A 16,147-nucleotide genomic window follows, 5' to 3' on the forward strand; every position below is an offset into this window, starting at 1 on the left:
CCACAATACCATTTATTACAAGATCAGAATGCATTATGAACATCCGGTAGCCAAGCATGGAATGGTGATGCAGAGAATAGCACCGGGACTGTTGTACACAGCAGTGTCAGACTGTACAGTACCTTGTTAGAGTACACCGTGGGCCCAATAGTAACAGTTCCAGGAAGAATCCGTCTACGTTTCGCTCTGTGTGGCACCACTACCGCTACGTCACTGTCGCTGCTGCTGCTGCCGCCATCACTCTGCGGGATACAGAAAGCCACAGTTGTCATAACATAACAATGGCCTACAATTATCATAGATCTGTACGGGGTTTTGTCTCCTCCCTGATCTCAGATCACCACTAAATCCATATTATACACCGATATCTCCAGACAAGTACTGGGAGCCTATTCAGTGTTACCATAGTGCAGATTCTATTAGGACACTTGTTATGTTCCTGGTAAAATGAAGACAGGGTTACAGTCCATATATAAATGGACGACGACCCCAAAACATATTTAAGTTATAAACTGTATAATTCGATTTTAAGGTGTAGATTTACAGCTTTAAATTTTGTATTCACATCCAAATTGGAAGAAGTTTAATCATTAGATATTTAATATGTATCCCCCTCTATTTCAAGTTATTGGACAATTGACTCAAAAGCTGCGTCATGGACAGATCTGGGCTGTTGTCTTCATAAGTTAAGAAAGCAAAAAGAACATGGGGGCGGGACTTCCGGGTGTCGGAGCTATGCTCCGTGTCCCGACACCTTAAAAAAAAAGGAAACATCACTTCTCCTTTGCCATCGATGTAGGGAAACCATCTGGTACTCCCACATCGAAGGCAAAAGTATTCGACATTGGCCTCAAACCATTGAAATAATCGATGGTCATCCCTAGTTGAGTTACAGTTGGAACGGATCGAAAACGGCCTGAATATGACTGTCGGGAAAAGGATTGAGTACCCCCCCCCCCCATAAAAACCATAGGTTCTGTTGACCTCAGCAAAATAAAGCTTGTCAATTCCCGGCCATTCTCGGCATAACAAGCCCGACTGCTTGTGAAGTCGGGCTCGTTCTGCCGAGATTCCCTGTTTAATGCTGTTGAGGAAGACAGCATTGAATAGGGCCCCGCCGCCATTTCCCCTGTCGGAAATGCCGGTGGGAGATTGAATCCGTATCCCTAAGACAGGGATACGGATATACGTTGCATCGTGATGTTTCACTACCATGCAGTGGTAGTGGCTTTACCATTCAATGGCGGCATTCCGATGTTTGTCGCCATCATGTTAAACATTCGTTGGTGTCAAAGGCAATATCGCAATGGACCAGAGAGTAGCTGCCAGGAGGAAGAGACAGGAGCCTTACCATGAAGTGGATTGTGCACTTAGAAAGTGCAGTATTGGTTCAATTATATTTGTTTATTTATTATGTTTAACCTTTTACTGACCACTTATCTTATTGAAATGTTTGCAAGTGCCTGTACTATAGACCATCTGTACTGTTAAACATCAATATTGTATTCCATATAGTATTCAGAGTATAAAAATATCAATTTTTAGGGCTATTACCGCTCCACATTGCAGTGCTTCTGCACATGCGTGGCTGTGTTTAAGATGTTTGCACATGCACCAATCATATTATTTATTTTGATGCAATGATCAGTGACCATCACATCGAAAGATTCGATGGTGGAAGCCCAGCCATCATTTGATGGTGGACTTCCGATGTCCATCCCTAGTGAGGAGACACTAGATTGGCCAACCTGGGCATGCAGTGTGTGGTAGAACCACAAGTCCCAGCATGGGCTCTATAACAGGACATGCCAGCACTGGTCATTCCACCACACCTGAGGAACAGAGAAGGTCAGCCATAAGCTCTGCCTCAGCGACCACAGGGGGAGGTCTACACCCCGACATCCTGGCCACTTACCCCACTGCTCTGCACAGGGCCTGTGGCACCTGCAGGATAGACGCCAGTGCCCCCACCAGCGATATTATACCAGCACCTGCCCCCCTTATTAGTATCATACCCTCCACCCCGCTATGCGGCCGCTCTATACTCACATCAACTACTGTTACTGATCCATGATCCGCCATCGCTTTCGTTTTATAGTCCCCGCCTAACACGTTCCCCGCTCATTGGCTGAGGCAACTGCCACTCACCGGCATCTCGCGGCTAATTGGCTGCTCTCTTCCAGACGCGCTTCTCGGGCCGGGCAGCGCAAGGAATGCCGGGAGTTGTAGTTCTGGGGAAGGGAAGCAGCGTGGAGAGAGACTGAGCGCACAGGCAAGGGACCAGGGTAAGGTAAGGGACGGGTCAGCTGCTGGATTGAGGAGAAGGGGAGGGGTGGTGCGAGCTGGGAGCTGTCACACTGGGTCTGGGTATAACAAGGCAGGATATAGAAGGAGGAGCCACAACATTGCATATTTGTATAGACATACACTAATGCAACAGAAACAGGAAATAATCTGGTACTTGTGTATTATCACGGTGCCCATTACGTAGTTTCCGTAGTGGTGTATTGAGAATACCAATACACCACTTTGTTGGCTACGTAAACAAAATAACTTTCAGGAGTTGTAATACACAATGGTTCATATCCCCAGTATCCACGTAACATACCTCCCAACTTCTGGCCGGAGGAAATAGGGACACTCGCGCGGCGTCCGAAAAGGGGGCGGGGCGTATGCAAATGAGGGCGCGGCTTATGCTAATTAGCCGCGACCTCATTTTCATACGAGAATATGCGCACAGCGTCTATTCTACTAGATTGGGGGGTCTCCCAACTGCCACCCCCCGCAGCGGGACAATGCCTGCCGCGGGTGGGACAGCGGGACAGTACCCGAAAATCGGGACTGTCCCTCTAAAATCGTGACAGTTGGGAGGTATGACGTAATACCCCCAGAGGCGTAGCCGGTGGAGCACAAGCTCCAGGCGCAGGATTATCACCTGGCGCCAGAGCCCTGCATCCTGCCACCGGCTCCCCCTCGCCCTACTCGCCCGCTCCCTGTGGTGTCACTCCGGCAATCAAACCCCCCCCCCCCCTCTGACCTCTGAAGCCGCGCAGAACGTCAGCTCTGACAGAGCATCAAGAGCGGCTCCAGCCTCCAAGGGTATGCGACTGAGGAAGGCCGCCACCCCCACAGTCAGTGATTCGGCCCCCAGCTGCATGCTCCAGTCACTGAGAGAGCCTCCATGGCAGCAGGTAAAGTGCTGCTGCTGCTGGGGCGCTCCACCGTTACGCAGGAGGTTCTTCATGTTATGCTGCTTCTCTGTGGCCAGCGCGAATTTCATGCAGCCCGGACCCAGGATATAGAGATAGTGGCCTGGAACAGTTCCATCTGATCAGCGGCAGTGGGGGAGTCTCCTCACTGCCGCTGATCAGATGGCTGCTATTATCTCTACATCCTGGGGCCAGGGCCAGGCTGCGTGAAAGTCGAGCTGGCCACAGAGAAGGCGGGGGCAGGATGCAGGAACTCCGCAGCTTAATTGTCTCTGTCACACCTGCTGTAATAGAGCAACTCAGTGCTCTGCTTGTGGCTGTGACCCTGAGCTGTTAGGAGATAGTGTGTGTGCAGGGCAGCGTGCAGGGAGGGGGCGGAGCGGCTGTCACTGTGTGGACCAGAGAGTCCTGACAGCCTCCGAACTCCGATATCCAGGAGTGTCAGATAACCAGTATGTGCACTCTGTGGGGGGAGATGTGGGGGCCTACTGAGAACCAACAGTGACTGGAGATCACTTATGAAATGTGCAGAGAACTCCTCTGCGGTTGCTGCTCAGCTGCCCCTTAGAGGACCCCTTGCTGGCTGGTCTTCCACAGCCACGTGTGTGAGTACAGAGCCTGCCGACTCCTAGTAGCAGCATGATGCACCCCAGTCCCAGCAAAGATTGAATACAAAGTCAATAAGTTGGAGGAGCTCCCCTGCCCCTGCTCCCTGACCCTACAGGTGGTCAGCACCCTGCACAGGTAATAGCATTTACTATTGAAAAACGTTACTTTTCTGCTGCAGCACTGATTCAATGTATACTTTAGTATATAGGGCATGGCCTGCTCTTAATACTGTGATTCGGTGCTGCAGTTTAGGACTTTAAACCGTGATTGAGGTCCCCAATTATCATGGGATGTGGTCAGCATCCCAACAGTCAGGATGCCAGCGTTCAGTATACCGACACAGGCATCTGAACTGCCTGAGCGGGGGCTAGCGCCATGACCTCAAAACGGATCAGGATGCTAACACTGGAATCCTAACAGCTAGCATCCTGATTGGTGAGTTTGCGGGGAGCAGTAGCAGGCAGTCAAGGAAGGGGGTTTAGTCTGGGAGGGGGAAGCTTGGGTTAGCCTACGGGGCGGCGGCTAGGTTTAGGCAGCGGGTTATTTTTAAACACTAGCAGGGAGGGATAGGGTTATGGTCAGGCTGCAGGGGGAGGGACCACCAGTCTTTCTCCCTTCTTTCTGCGCACACACACACCCCCCCTCCCCGAACACATATCGGGTGCAAACGTGTTTGTATTTTCCTGCGGGCCAGTCCTTATATATTTGGTGCATGGCAATGGGCAGTGTAACTGCATTAGCATAAAGTTGCAGATGCAACTGCTGCGAAAGTTACAAGAAAGGCTGCAACTTGGAAACCTACTCTATAAGTAGGCATCCTGCCCCCTTTCACAGACCCCACACCCTCAGCAGACTCCACCTCCATTAGGGCTGCTTTCATAAATTTCCGGGCTGGTTTTCCATCCCAATCCGCCCCTGTTCCACCCACACCCCCCCCCCCCCCCGCCCCAAAGCCAAAAATGAAAGCCCTGCACTCATCCTGTCACACACTGTGTAGGCTGGGTCTTGACGCTGTGAGCACAGGAAACAAGCAGCGCCGCAATGAGGGAGAACTGTCACCTGTCAACATGGATGATTTCTAGGTATGTGTATACACACACACACACACGAAAAATAGGAAGCCAGCACATCCAATTGAATGAAGCAAAATGTTTTATATAGAAAAGAGTTCAATGAACTCTTTTCTATATAAAAGATTTTGCTTCATTCAATTGGATGTGCTGGCTTCCTATTTTTCCTAAACCATTAACCTTTAAGTGGCCTTGGCACCCGCAAGATGATATTTAAGTGTGCAGTTTGCCTTTTCATCATTATATATATATATATATAGTCAAAAACAATCTGCACACTTGTATAAGCATTAGTGGGCGGGTGCACAGTCACATAAAAGTAACTAGCAATATTGACATGAGAAACTGGCACACCAGATATGCAAAAGTAGAAAAATTTATTTCATGAGGGCCTTTTCAAAAGGGCCAAATAAAGTCCATGCAGTGGGAGTAAATGAAAAAAATCACAAAAGTCACAAGAATATACTCAACACGATCCCCTGCAGGTCCGCCATGCGAGCATGGCGGACCTGCAGGGGATCGTGTTGAGTATATTCTTGTGACTTTTGTGATTTTTTTCATTTACTCCCACTGCATGGACTTTATTTGGCCCTTTTGAAAAGGCCCTCATGAAATAAATTTTTCTACTTTTGCATATCTGGTGTGCCAGTTTCTCATGTCAATATATATATATATATATATATATATATATATATATATATATATATATATATATATATATATATATATATAGATACTAGGTGATTCATCGCGCCCTACGGGCGCTCTTCACACCGTCGTAAGGGGCTGCGCCCCCTTAATTTGTGAACGTTTGTATATGAGAAATATGGTTAGAATTGTATGAAAGATGCCCTGTATTGCAACTTAGGTGTCCGCGAATCGCGGGAGGGGGGGTCGCGGAGGGTGCCGCGAATTGCAGGAGGGGGGGTCGCGGGGGGTGCCGCGAATTGCAGGAGGGGGGGTTGTGGGGGGGTGGATGCTGCGAATCGCGGGAGGGGAGGGATTGCAGAGAATCGCGGGAGGGGGGTCGCGGGGGTGGGTGCCGCGAATCGCGGGAGGGGGGGTTACGGGGCGGGGGTTGCGGCGAATCATGGGAGGGGGGGTCGCGGGGGTGTGCCGTGAATCACGGGAGGGGGGGTCACGGGGTGGGGTGCCGAGAATCGCGGGGGAGGTGTGTGTGTGTGTGCCGTGAATCGCGGGAGTGGGGGTTGTGGGGGGGGGGGTGTGACGCAAATCGCCACAAGAAAAAATCAACACAGAAAGGTCAACACATGTAAATGTTGACATAAGTGTGGCACTTCATTGGTGTCCATGTCGACACATGACAATGAATATGAAAATATTCAAAAACTGAAAAAAAACCTTCAAAAACTCATGTCAACCTTTTTCATTGTCGACCATAGCCATGTCAGTGTTTTCCATGTGCAATTTAATTCTGGAGCTGCCGCGAATCACGGGGGGTGCCGCGAATTGCGGGAGGGGGGGGGTCGCGGGTTGGGTGCCGCGAATCGCGGGAGGGCGGGGTTCACAGGGGTTCCGGTGGGGGGTTGCCGCGAATTGCGGGAGGTGGGGGGTCACGGGGGGTGCCGCGAATCGCGGGAGGGGGGGTTGCGGGGGGGTGTGACGTGAATCGCCACAAGAAAAAATCAACACAGAAAGGTCAACACATGTACTGTCAATGTTGACATAAGTGTGCCACTTCATTGCTGTCCATGTTGACACATGACAATGAATATGAAAACATTCAAAAAATGAAATAAATCTTCAAAAACTCATGTCAACCTTTTTCATTGTCGACCATAGCCGTCCCAGTGTTTTGCATGTGCCATTTAATCCTGGGGCTGCCGCGAATCGCGGGGGGTGCCGCGATTTGCGGGAGGGGGGGGGTTGCGGGGGGTGGGTGCCGCGAATCGCGGGAGAGCGGGGTTCATGGGGGTTCCGGTGGGGGGTTGCCGCGAATTGCGGGAGGGGTCGCGGGGGGGGGGGGTGCCGCGAATCGCCACAAGAAAAAAATCAACACAGAAAGGTCAACACATGTAAATGTTGACATAAGTGTGGCACTTCATTGGTTTCCATGTCGACACATGAGAATGAATATGAAAATATTCAAAAAATGACAAAAAAAACTTCAAAAACTCATGTCAACCTTTTTCATTGTCGACCATAGCCATGTCAGTGTTTTCCATGTGCAATTTAATTCTGGAGCTGCCGCGAATCACGGGGGGTGCCGTGAATTGCGGGAGGGGGGGTCGCGGGGGTGGGTGCCGCAAATCGCGGGAGGGCGGGGTTCACAGGGGTTCCGGTGGGGGGTTGCAGGAGGTGGGGGGGTCACTGGGGGTGCCGCGAATCGCGGGAGGGGGGGTTGCGGGGGGGTGTGACGCGAATCACCACAAGAAAAAATCAACACAGAAAGGTCAACACATGTAAATGTTGACATAAGTGTGCCACTTCATTGGTGTCCATGTCGACACATGACAATGAATATGAAAAAGTAAAAAATAAATCTTCAAAAACTCATGTCAACCTTTTTCATTGTCGACCATAGCCATGTCAGTGTTTTGCATGTGCCATTTAATCCTGGGGCTGCTGCGAATTGCGCGGGGGGGGGGGGTGCCGCGAATCGCGGGAGGGGGGTCGCAGGGGGGGTGCCGCCAATCGTGCAAGGGGGGGTCGCGGGGGGGGTTCTTTTTGCCGCGAATCGCGGGAGGGAGGTCGCGGGGGGGGGTGTTTTTTCCGCGAATCGGGGGGGGGGTCACGGGGGAGGGTTTGCCGCGATTCGCGGGAGGGGGGGGTCGCGGGGTGGTGGTTATGCCGCGAATTGCGAGAGGGGTCGTGGGGGGGGGGTCTTTTTGCAGCGAATCGCGGGAGGGGGGGTCGCGGGGGTGTTTTTGCTGCGAATCGCGGTAGGGGGGGTCGCGGGGGAGCGGGTGTTTTTTCCGCGAATCGCGGGAGGGGGGGGGAGCGGGGTGGGGTGGGGTTGCCGCAAGGAGGGGGGCGCTCACCTGGTGGCTGTGGAGTAGCAGTGCTGGGCAACATGGGAAGGCAGTGGGTGTCTGTGGGCTCACTGGGCTGGTTCTCTGTCACATACCTCCCAACATGACCCTCTCCAGGAGGGACACAATGCTCTGTTTCTAGACTTCCCCTTAATGTATGATTGCCATCACCTGTTTTAAACAGGTTAATTTCTCAGAAAGGTGTTCAGCACAGATGAAGGCAATCACACATTAAGAGGAAAGTCCAGGAACAGAGCGTTATAGACACAGACACCCACTTTGAGTGACAGATGTAGCCAAATATATAGGAGATATAGATAGAGATAGAGATAGAGAGATAGAGAGATAGAGAGATAGAGAGAGATAGAGAGAGATAGAGAGAGAGAGAGAGAGAGAGATAGAGATAGAGAGATAGAGAGAGAGATAGAGATAGAGAGATAGAGAGAGAGATAGAGATAGAGAGAGAGAGAGAGAGAGAGAGAGATAGAGAGATAGAGAGATAGAGAGAGAGAGAGAGAGAGAGAGAGAGATATATATACACACACACACATATACATATATATATATATATATATATATATATATATATATATATATATTTGTGTACAAATTGGGAGGGGGGCGCGAAACATGCCCTTGCTCCAGGCACCGTGGCACCTAGCTACACCACTGAATACCCCCAGTATCCAAGTGGGCGTGGAGTAAATTTTATAAAGTGTGGCGAGCGCAGCGATCCACCATGCCCGAAGCATGGCGAGCTCCGTCAGGGGACGCGATAACGCGTCCTCGCCATGCTTCGGGCTCAGTGGCTCGCCATACTTTATAAACTTAACTACATGCCCACGTGGATACTGGGGGTATGACGTGGATAGTGGGGATATGACGTTAGTGTGTGTATGGTGCTTTATACTTACATGTCCCCAGCGGCAGCATTGTGCTCCCCCTCCTGCGCTTGTCACTATGCCCCGCTGACCGGTCACTGTGCGCCGGTGCCAGATCCCCACTCCCCAATGTACGCAATTAGCATAGTGCCGCTGGGGGAGCAGGGAAACCATGTGATGCTCCCCCAGCAGCAGTACGCTGCATTACGTACATTGCTTGCACCATGTGCCGCTCTCCCATCCTACAGTCTCCCAGCCAGGTGTGTGCCGCTCAAGGCCCACCACCCACCGAGTAAGTATAAAGCACCATATTAGCAGGACGCCCGGCTAAGCTACGTTGTCACCTTAGCCTAGCCGGGCACCCTGCTAATACACAAGTACCGATAATCCGAATATATAACATTTAATGAGGATTATTTCAAGTCGCTGTGCATGAAACCAGCTGAAATGCAATTTACCAAACCAGCTACAATTTGATTGTATTGCACATATGAATCAATGCAACATGTCCTTGATGAGTCTATATACAATAAACTTTGGGAAGCGCGTGCATAGGGCCTGATTTTACCTTGGCGTCCAACTACTACAGCTATAAATATCTATGGTTCTGTAATGCTACCATTCACAATGCATATGGAAATTTCCCAGTCAATAGGCCATCACTCCACACATGAAAAAAAAAAAAGTCCACCACATTTTTCACTTTGGTTTAATGGTCGATATGGACGACTAATTAGCATAGCACATAAATGGGAATGTTGCATTGGCTCCACACTTTACCTTTTCCCAATTGTAGTCCACATGGGTGGTAAAGCATGAAAAAGTCCATAAAATGAAGGAAAAAAATCATAAAAAACTCATGTGGTCCATTTCACATGTCAACCTTTTGTTGCTGAACTGCTGCCTAAACCTATCATCCGGACACCATTTCTAATGCAGCCCAGCACACATTGCACTTCTTCTAAGGTTTGGGAATGCGGTAGCTGTGGATGGTGAAACCGATGGGCTGCAGCGCGGTCTGAACAGGTCACTTCTGGCTGCTCCATAGAAAAGAATAGACTGAGAGCACTGTTCCCATGCTCCCAGCCAATCCAGCCACTTCCCCTTTTGCGTCTATGGAGTGTTATCAAACGACTCACAATGCCGTGACTACACAAAGGGGAGCCCCATTATTTCATATGCCCCACACACATCACCACTAGAGGTGGGAAATAGCCCTGTGCTTCCGTCAAGGGGCTGGATGACATTTTGTTGTGTGGTGCAGTCTCTGTGGGGTTCCAGCCCTGGGCTTACCAATTTGTGGCTAGTTAACAATATTGAAGGGGGATGTTACTGTAAAAAGCCATAGATAGACACATGAAAAGGGTCGACATACCTGGTCGGCATGGCCCAAAGGTCAGTATTGGAAAGGTAGTTATGAAAAAGGTTGAGTTTTTCACAGAAGCATGGCGAAGGGACACAGAACGCTTCTACGGTGTCAATGATGACGCATGTCGACAGATGCAAAAATGTTAAAAAAACCTCGACCTTTTCATGTTGACCCATTGTTTGAATCGACCTATGGCCTGTTGACCCTATGGCCCATACCCCTTGTGCCTTCCCCCCTGATTTTCCAATGGCAAGAGGTCCAGGGGTAGTTACAGCATACCCTCCAACTGTACCGATTTTGCCGGTACAGTACCGTTTTTTAACAGTCTGTACCAGCAAAATCATTTTATACCGAATGTACCGTTTTTTTGAGATGAGAGACTTTATCCCACTGTACAGTCACACGGCCGTCTAGCCCCGCCCCGTTCGGTCTCCTCTCCAGCGACCGTCGCTGGCTGTCATGCTTTGCACTCCACAGGTCAACATGTCTCTCTTGCTATTCTTAAATAAAGTTTGTTTCTGTCCCTGGTTCGCAGTGTATGTTGGGAGATGTAGTTCTTGTCTGACCGGGACGCATTGCAGGACGGGACTCGTCACTCAGAGCTCTTGCCTGCCACAGGAAGACGCCAGGATCATTCTGCGGTCACCCTGGAAACAGGTTACCAGCGTTCTGTCATGTAACGGGACCTCATATAGCCACCGGGTAACCCCTTGTACATGTGATGCAGCAGCATAGTAACCGTTTGCTCTGGTGCTTTCTGTGCTGTTCCCATGTGTTGTGCTGCAGCACAGGTCCCGTCCCGTGCAATTGGAGGACAGGGCATATACTTTTCCAGCCACAGAGAGAGGCCCTGTTATCATAGATTTACAGCCATTTCCCTGATAACGGGTGTTTTAGCTTCAGATATGCAAGTAACACCTAAATGTAAAGGCAGCTATACACTTTGCCGAGGTATCACACACAATTAGGATTGCCCTCCTCTCTTCTCCTGCATTTTAAATACATATATGATCTGAAAAAATGCCCAGTATACAGTCGGAAAGGGGGCGTGACCACATCCCTTTATCCGTGGCCACGCCCCCTTACAGTATGTGTACCGATTTCTGCCCTAAAAATGTTGGAGGGTATGTTACAGTATGGACTGGGGGGGGGGGGGGGGGTAGACCCCAAGCATTTGGTTTCCATCAAATAGAACTAGCTGCTCCTTGCCTGGAGGCTCTGGTTGGTGTCTAGCTGCAGGCTGGTCTCTTGTTTTATAATAACTGTGTAGATTTCGCTCTGAGCAAGATCCTTCACATTATCCTCTAGTGTGTATGGGGTCTAAGACCTTCATCAGGAGACACAGACGCCACTTACAACTTGTGCCACTAGCAGGTAAGAAGCCTCATTTACCTACCGCCTCGTACCTTTGAGGTGAGGTCTGTGTGCAGGTACTGGATTCAGCCTGTGTAGCTTCCACCAGCGGTTGGGTCACAGGGACGTCCGGGGCATGCAGTGGTTCTGTGACCTCTTCCAGCAGATCCTCCACCAGAGTCTCCATCAGTGCGTCAGACGGAACCACACTCACATCAGTGCCCTTCTCTGCGTCTTCTGCCACAACTGTAACCACAGTATCCTTGGGAAGTTTCTTTGGGAGCTGGGAACAGTAGAAATTAGTCAGACTTCACTGAATTACAACATATAGGGGGGGGGGGTGTATCAAATGGCAGCCACCCCTGGTAGTACACGGACGACACCTCAGCTGTATTATGTACTGAGAATTGAGTTGCTAATGGTTACCTGCACCCTGCTGTAGTGCTTTAGTTACAGTTATGTATAATTCTACATACCCTGCATTGTTCTAATGTGTGCCCTATGTGCAGCGCTGCGTACCACTTATAAATATAATAATAAGCAGCAAGAGGGGCCCCCCGCATTCACTCTGCGCCCCCACACAGCAGGAGTGGCCCCGTATTCACTCTGCGCCCCCACACAGAAAGAGGGGCCCACTTTCACATAAAAGCATATGCATACAACTAAAATAACCCATTAAGAAGAAGTCCCAAATATCCATATAAAGTTGGATGATATTTGTAATGATTTTGTTGATTCCGACAAAATCTAAATCTTGTCCAGTGTGTACACACTATGGGGGTACTCAATGATGCTCGGATTGTTCCGCTTTTCTGCCGTTCCCCTTTGTTTAAAGAGGACTTTGCATCCGCGGAAAAGGCATTTTCTACTGACACGTGGATTTTTGCCAATTTTTCTGACCGTTCAAAAATCAGCACTTGGGGTAAATTTACTTACGGTTCTGAAAGTGAAAAGAGGTGATGTTGCCCACAGCAACCGACCCAATTCTAGCTATCATTTGAGGATGCAAATCTGTTTGGCTTCCAGAGGTAGAAACACACATTTACTAACAGATGCTTTTTTTACAATTATAAAATATTAGAACACATGTGTTTTAGCCCTGGAAGCCCATCATCATTTAAAATCGACCTTTATTAAATATACCCCCCTAGTGTGCATGTACCTGTGCTAGGGAACACATATGGTAAGCTCCACTCTTACCTCCAGGGCACAAGTACAGTCGGAGACCTTAGTGAAAAGTAAGCTTTACTTGGTCTTTCTGACTTAACCCATTGGTCAGTGTAGGCATTGGCAAATGCAGGGGGGGGGGGGGTGTTCCAGTTACCCGGCCACTTCATGCTGTGTGAGGGACAGAGCAGCTTCTTCTACCAAGTTTGCTGTGTGTGGATACTGGATATGTGTTCTCAATCAGTGTACTGGACCAGAGAACAGCTGCCTGGAAGAAGAGACAGGATCCTTACCATGAGGTGGGAGGATGTGAGCTTACAAAGTGCAGCACTGGTTCTATTATCTTTGTGTGTTTATTATGGGATGTGTAATGCTTTTCCGACCACTTATTTATATTGCGTAGATTTTTTTTTATACGGTTTGATCTGCAGTGCTAAATATTAATATTCTGTTTGATGACAGCGGAATGCACATTATTATTCCTAACATCTAGTACTGTTCAAAGATATGATCAGAGCCATGCAGGCTTCCCTGTGCAGTAATTATTGTGTGCGATATATATATATATTCCGGACACATATTGATTACACAGGTTCAGTGGCAGTTTAAAATCAGGTGAAATGGAGTCTTGAAGTCAGCCAGCCACAAAACCTGTGTAATTAATGTGTCCGGAATGAAAGGGATGAGGTTGTAATCCTTAGGGCTATTTCACGCACTCCGGCTCCTGCCAGGCGGCGAAAACCCCTTCCAGTGGCGTGATCCGGCTGCAACAGTGTGGCCGTCCCGTGTGAATGGACACAATAGTGTCCATTCACAACTAATGTGTGCGGCACGGCTCCCTGGCCGTGCAGGATTTCGCCGTCCGGCAGGAGCCGGAGTGTGTGAAACCGGCCTTTGGGTTACCACCTCATCCCTTTCATTCCCAGTAGCACACCCTCTTTCCATGGGTACAAGAATTTAAAAAATTGGCCCTTGGGAACCAGAGATATCTGACTTCAAAACAGTGGTCCCCATCCAAGCCTGTTAATTGCTCTTCCCAGTCAGATATTTCAGGTTCTGTCAAACGTAGAGTTTTTCTGAGGGTATATTCCAAAAGCTGGGACTCTCCCCCTTTGATGGACACTAGCAGCTTGTCTCTACTTTTCCCAGAACCAGAGATATCAGCCTTCCAGCAGCTGGTTACTGCTCCAGCTCCACACACCTGGTATGTAGTTTTATATGCTCGTTGGCAGATTTCTCTGCCTCCTGAACTCTGATCCCCTAGTCCCCAATACCATTTGGTAGGTGGGATTCTCTCGTTTTTAATTCCATTAAAATCTAAGAAATCTATTTCCGGGAACTGGAGATATCTGCAGTCAAGAAAGCTGTCCTCCCCCAGAAAATTATGAGTAATATGCCCACTCCACTATACACCCCTCCTCTGCATATTAAACATCCTCTACCACCCTGGAAGTTATGTATGAGGACCCCTTCATTCAGCCTAATGCCCCCTTCTCCCACCCCATATTTTATTATTATTTATATACATTTGGTCTATCTGGGTCATATACTGGGTCACCTAAGTGTCCATCTCCGTGCTTTGCTCCGCCCCTCTGGAAACCCCCTTCTGAAAATCCTGCGTTTGCCCCTGATTCCGGACACATATTAATTACACAGGTTCTGTGGCTGGCTGACTTCAAGACTCCATTTCACTTGGTTTTAAACTGCCACTGAACCTGTGTAATCAATATGTGTCCGGAATGAAAGGGATGAGGTGATAACACTACTAATCCTGACCACTATGTATTGGTGGAGATCTGGGTTTCCGATAACTCTGCAACAACCAGATACCAGATTCACAGGTTGGAGCAGAGTAGAGGGTCAGCAGAGCTGTGGAGGTGTCATAGGCGGACTTGGGTTTTGAGAATTATCAACAAAGCACACAACTAGTCCTCATTTCCAAAGCACAAATGCAGTACTCACTAGTGGCCACCAGGGGCGGTGACGTCCTAGGTCAGTGCAATTTTTTTTTTTCTGCTTGATGGGAAGTACTGTGTATTGTTTTATGTAATGGGCCCTGGCATGCTGTTATGTGGATGTTCCAGGTTCACATATAGTAATTATGGAATGCCGTCCTGGGTACGGAGTACTCACCATGGAGAATGTTCTAATTGGTTACTAGATCACATGACTAATGTCAGACACATGATCTGTATCAGCAGTTAGCACACATGCAGGTTTTATACACAAACACCTAGATTATTTGTATATCCTTATAACCTGTTTAAGGGGGAGATTCTCTAAACAAGAAATGCGGTAAAAACCCCGTTTTTACCGCATTTTGGGATGCTGTAAGCATCCCCGGCCGGGTTAACGCGGCGGGGGGCATCGCCAGAAAAATCTGGCGATGCCCCATAGAAGCCAATGGGCTTCTACCGCATCCCTCCGCCGCCCCGCATCGCCCCCTCCCCCCTCACCTGTGTCCGGGCAGCACAGTGACCTCCTCCCTGCACTGATCCTCTTCCGGGTGCAGGAAGGAGGAGAGCCCGGCGCAGCAGCAGCAGCGCCGGGTGTGTGAGGGAGGGGGGAGCCGCCGGGACCTGCTGGGACCCGGCGACTCCCACCGCAAAGGACAGCTCTTAACGCAAGAGCTGTCCTTTGCCTTAATTATCGCATATGTTACAACATATGCGATAATTAAGTATGCGATGGGCGGCGAAGGGGGGCGGAGATTCTTAGAGAATCTCCCCCATTATCAATAGTCACATACCTTAAAGCAGGGATTTTCAAACTCGGTCCTCAGGACCTCACAGTTGACTTTTTCCAGGTCACCCAGCAGCTGCACAGGTGCACTCATTACTCATTGACACATTTTAACAGATCCACAGGTGGAGCTAATTATTTCACTTGTGAGGCCTGCAAAACATGCACCATGTGGGGTCCTGAGGACCGTGTTTGAGAGCCTGTACCCTAAAGCAGTGGTTCTCAACTTAGGTCCTCAAGGACCCCCAACAGTGCACAGGCTCCAGGTCTCCACACAGAATCACAGGTGAACTATATAGCTCAGTCTGTGATCTTTTCAAATGTGTCAGTGAATAATGAGTGCACCTGTGCAACTGCCAGGGGGCCTGGAAAACGTGCATTGCGTGGGGTCCTGAGGACCGAGGTGGGGAACCTGTACACTAAAGAATCAGCCTGACGTCCCACTAATATCCTTACCAATAGTCTTCCAGGCAATATTTTGTGATTTATACAGGCAGTATACCACACCCATACCTCTTAGATTGTAAGCTCATCTAGGTTTACTTTGTTGTCTTGCATATTACCCCTATTAGCATCACCTCCCCGTACACTGCTAGGTACTTGTGTAGTATCACGGCTCCCACGATGTGCATCGTATAGGAAAAAAAATGCCATTTTTCACAGAATTCATTGACATGTGTTAAAATCATGTTAAATGCACCCCCAAAGGGCATTTGTTACTGTACCACCCCCACTATGAACGCCAACCCGAAGC

At 49.2% G+C, this 16,147-nt stretch overlaps 1 protein-coding gene across 3 annotated transcripts in view; it reads right to left on the bottom strand.

The window, feature by feature from the left end:
- Positions 1-16,147, bottom strand: part of LOC146019880 (NFATC2-interacting protein-like) — a 45,285-nt gene that overhangs the window by 11,344 nt on the left and 17,794 nt on the right. For 2 of the 3 annotated variants that reach the window (XM_083152513.1, XM_083152515.1), the window contains 2 exons: positions 11,528-11,767; positions 123-242 (listed from right to left, as the gene is read on the bottom strand). In XM_083152513.1, coding sequence (XP_083008639.1) covers positions 123-242; positions 11,528-11,767 — 360 coding nt within the window. Of the gene's footprint in view, positions 1-122; positions 243-2,049; positions 2,154-11,527; positions 11,768-16,147 lie in introns of those variants that run through there. The other variant, XM_083152516.1, reaches the window with a different exon arrangement.

The sequence above is a fragment of the Crinia signifera genome, chromosome 7 (assembly GCF_055691185.1).
Source record: "Crinia signifera chromosome 7, ASM5569118v1, whole genome shotgun sequence".
Classification (NCBI taxonomy): Eukaryota; Metazoa; Chordata; class Amphibia; order Anura; family Myobatrachidae; genus Crinia; species Crinia signifera.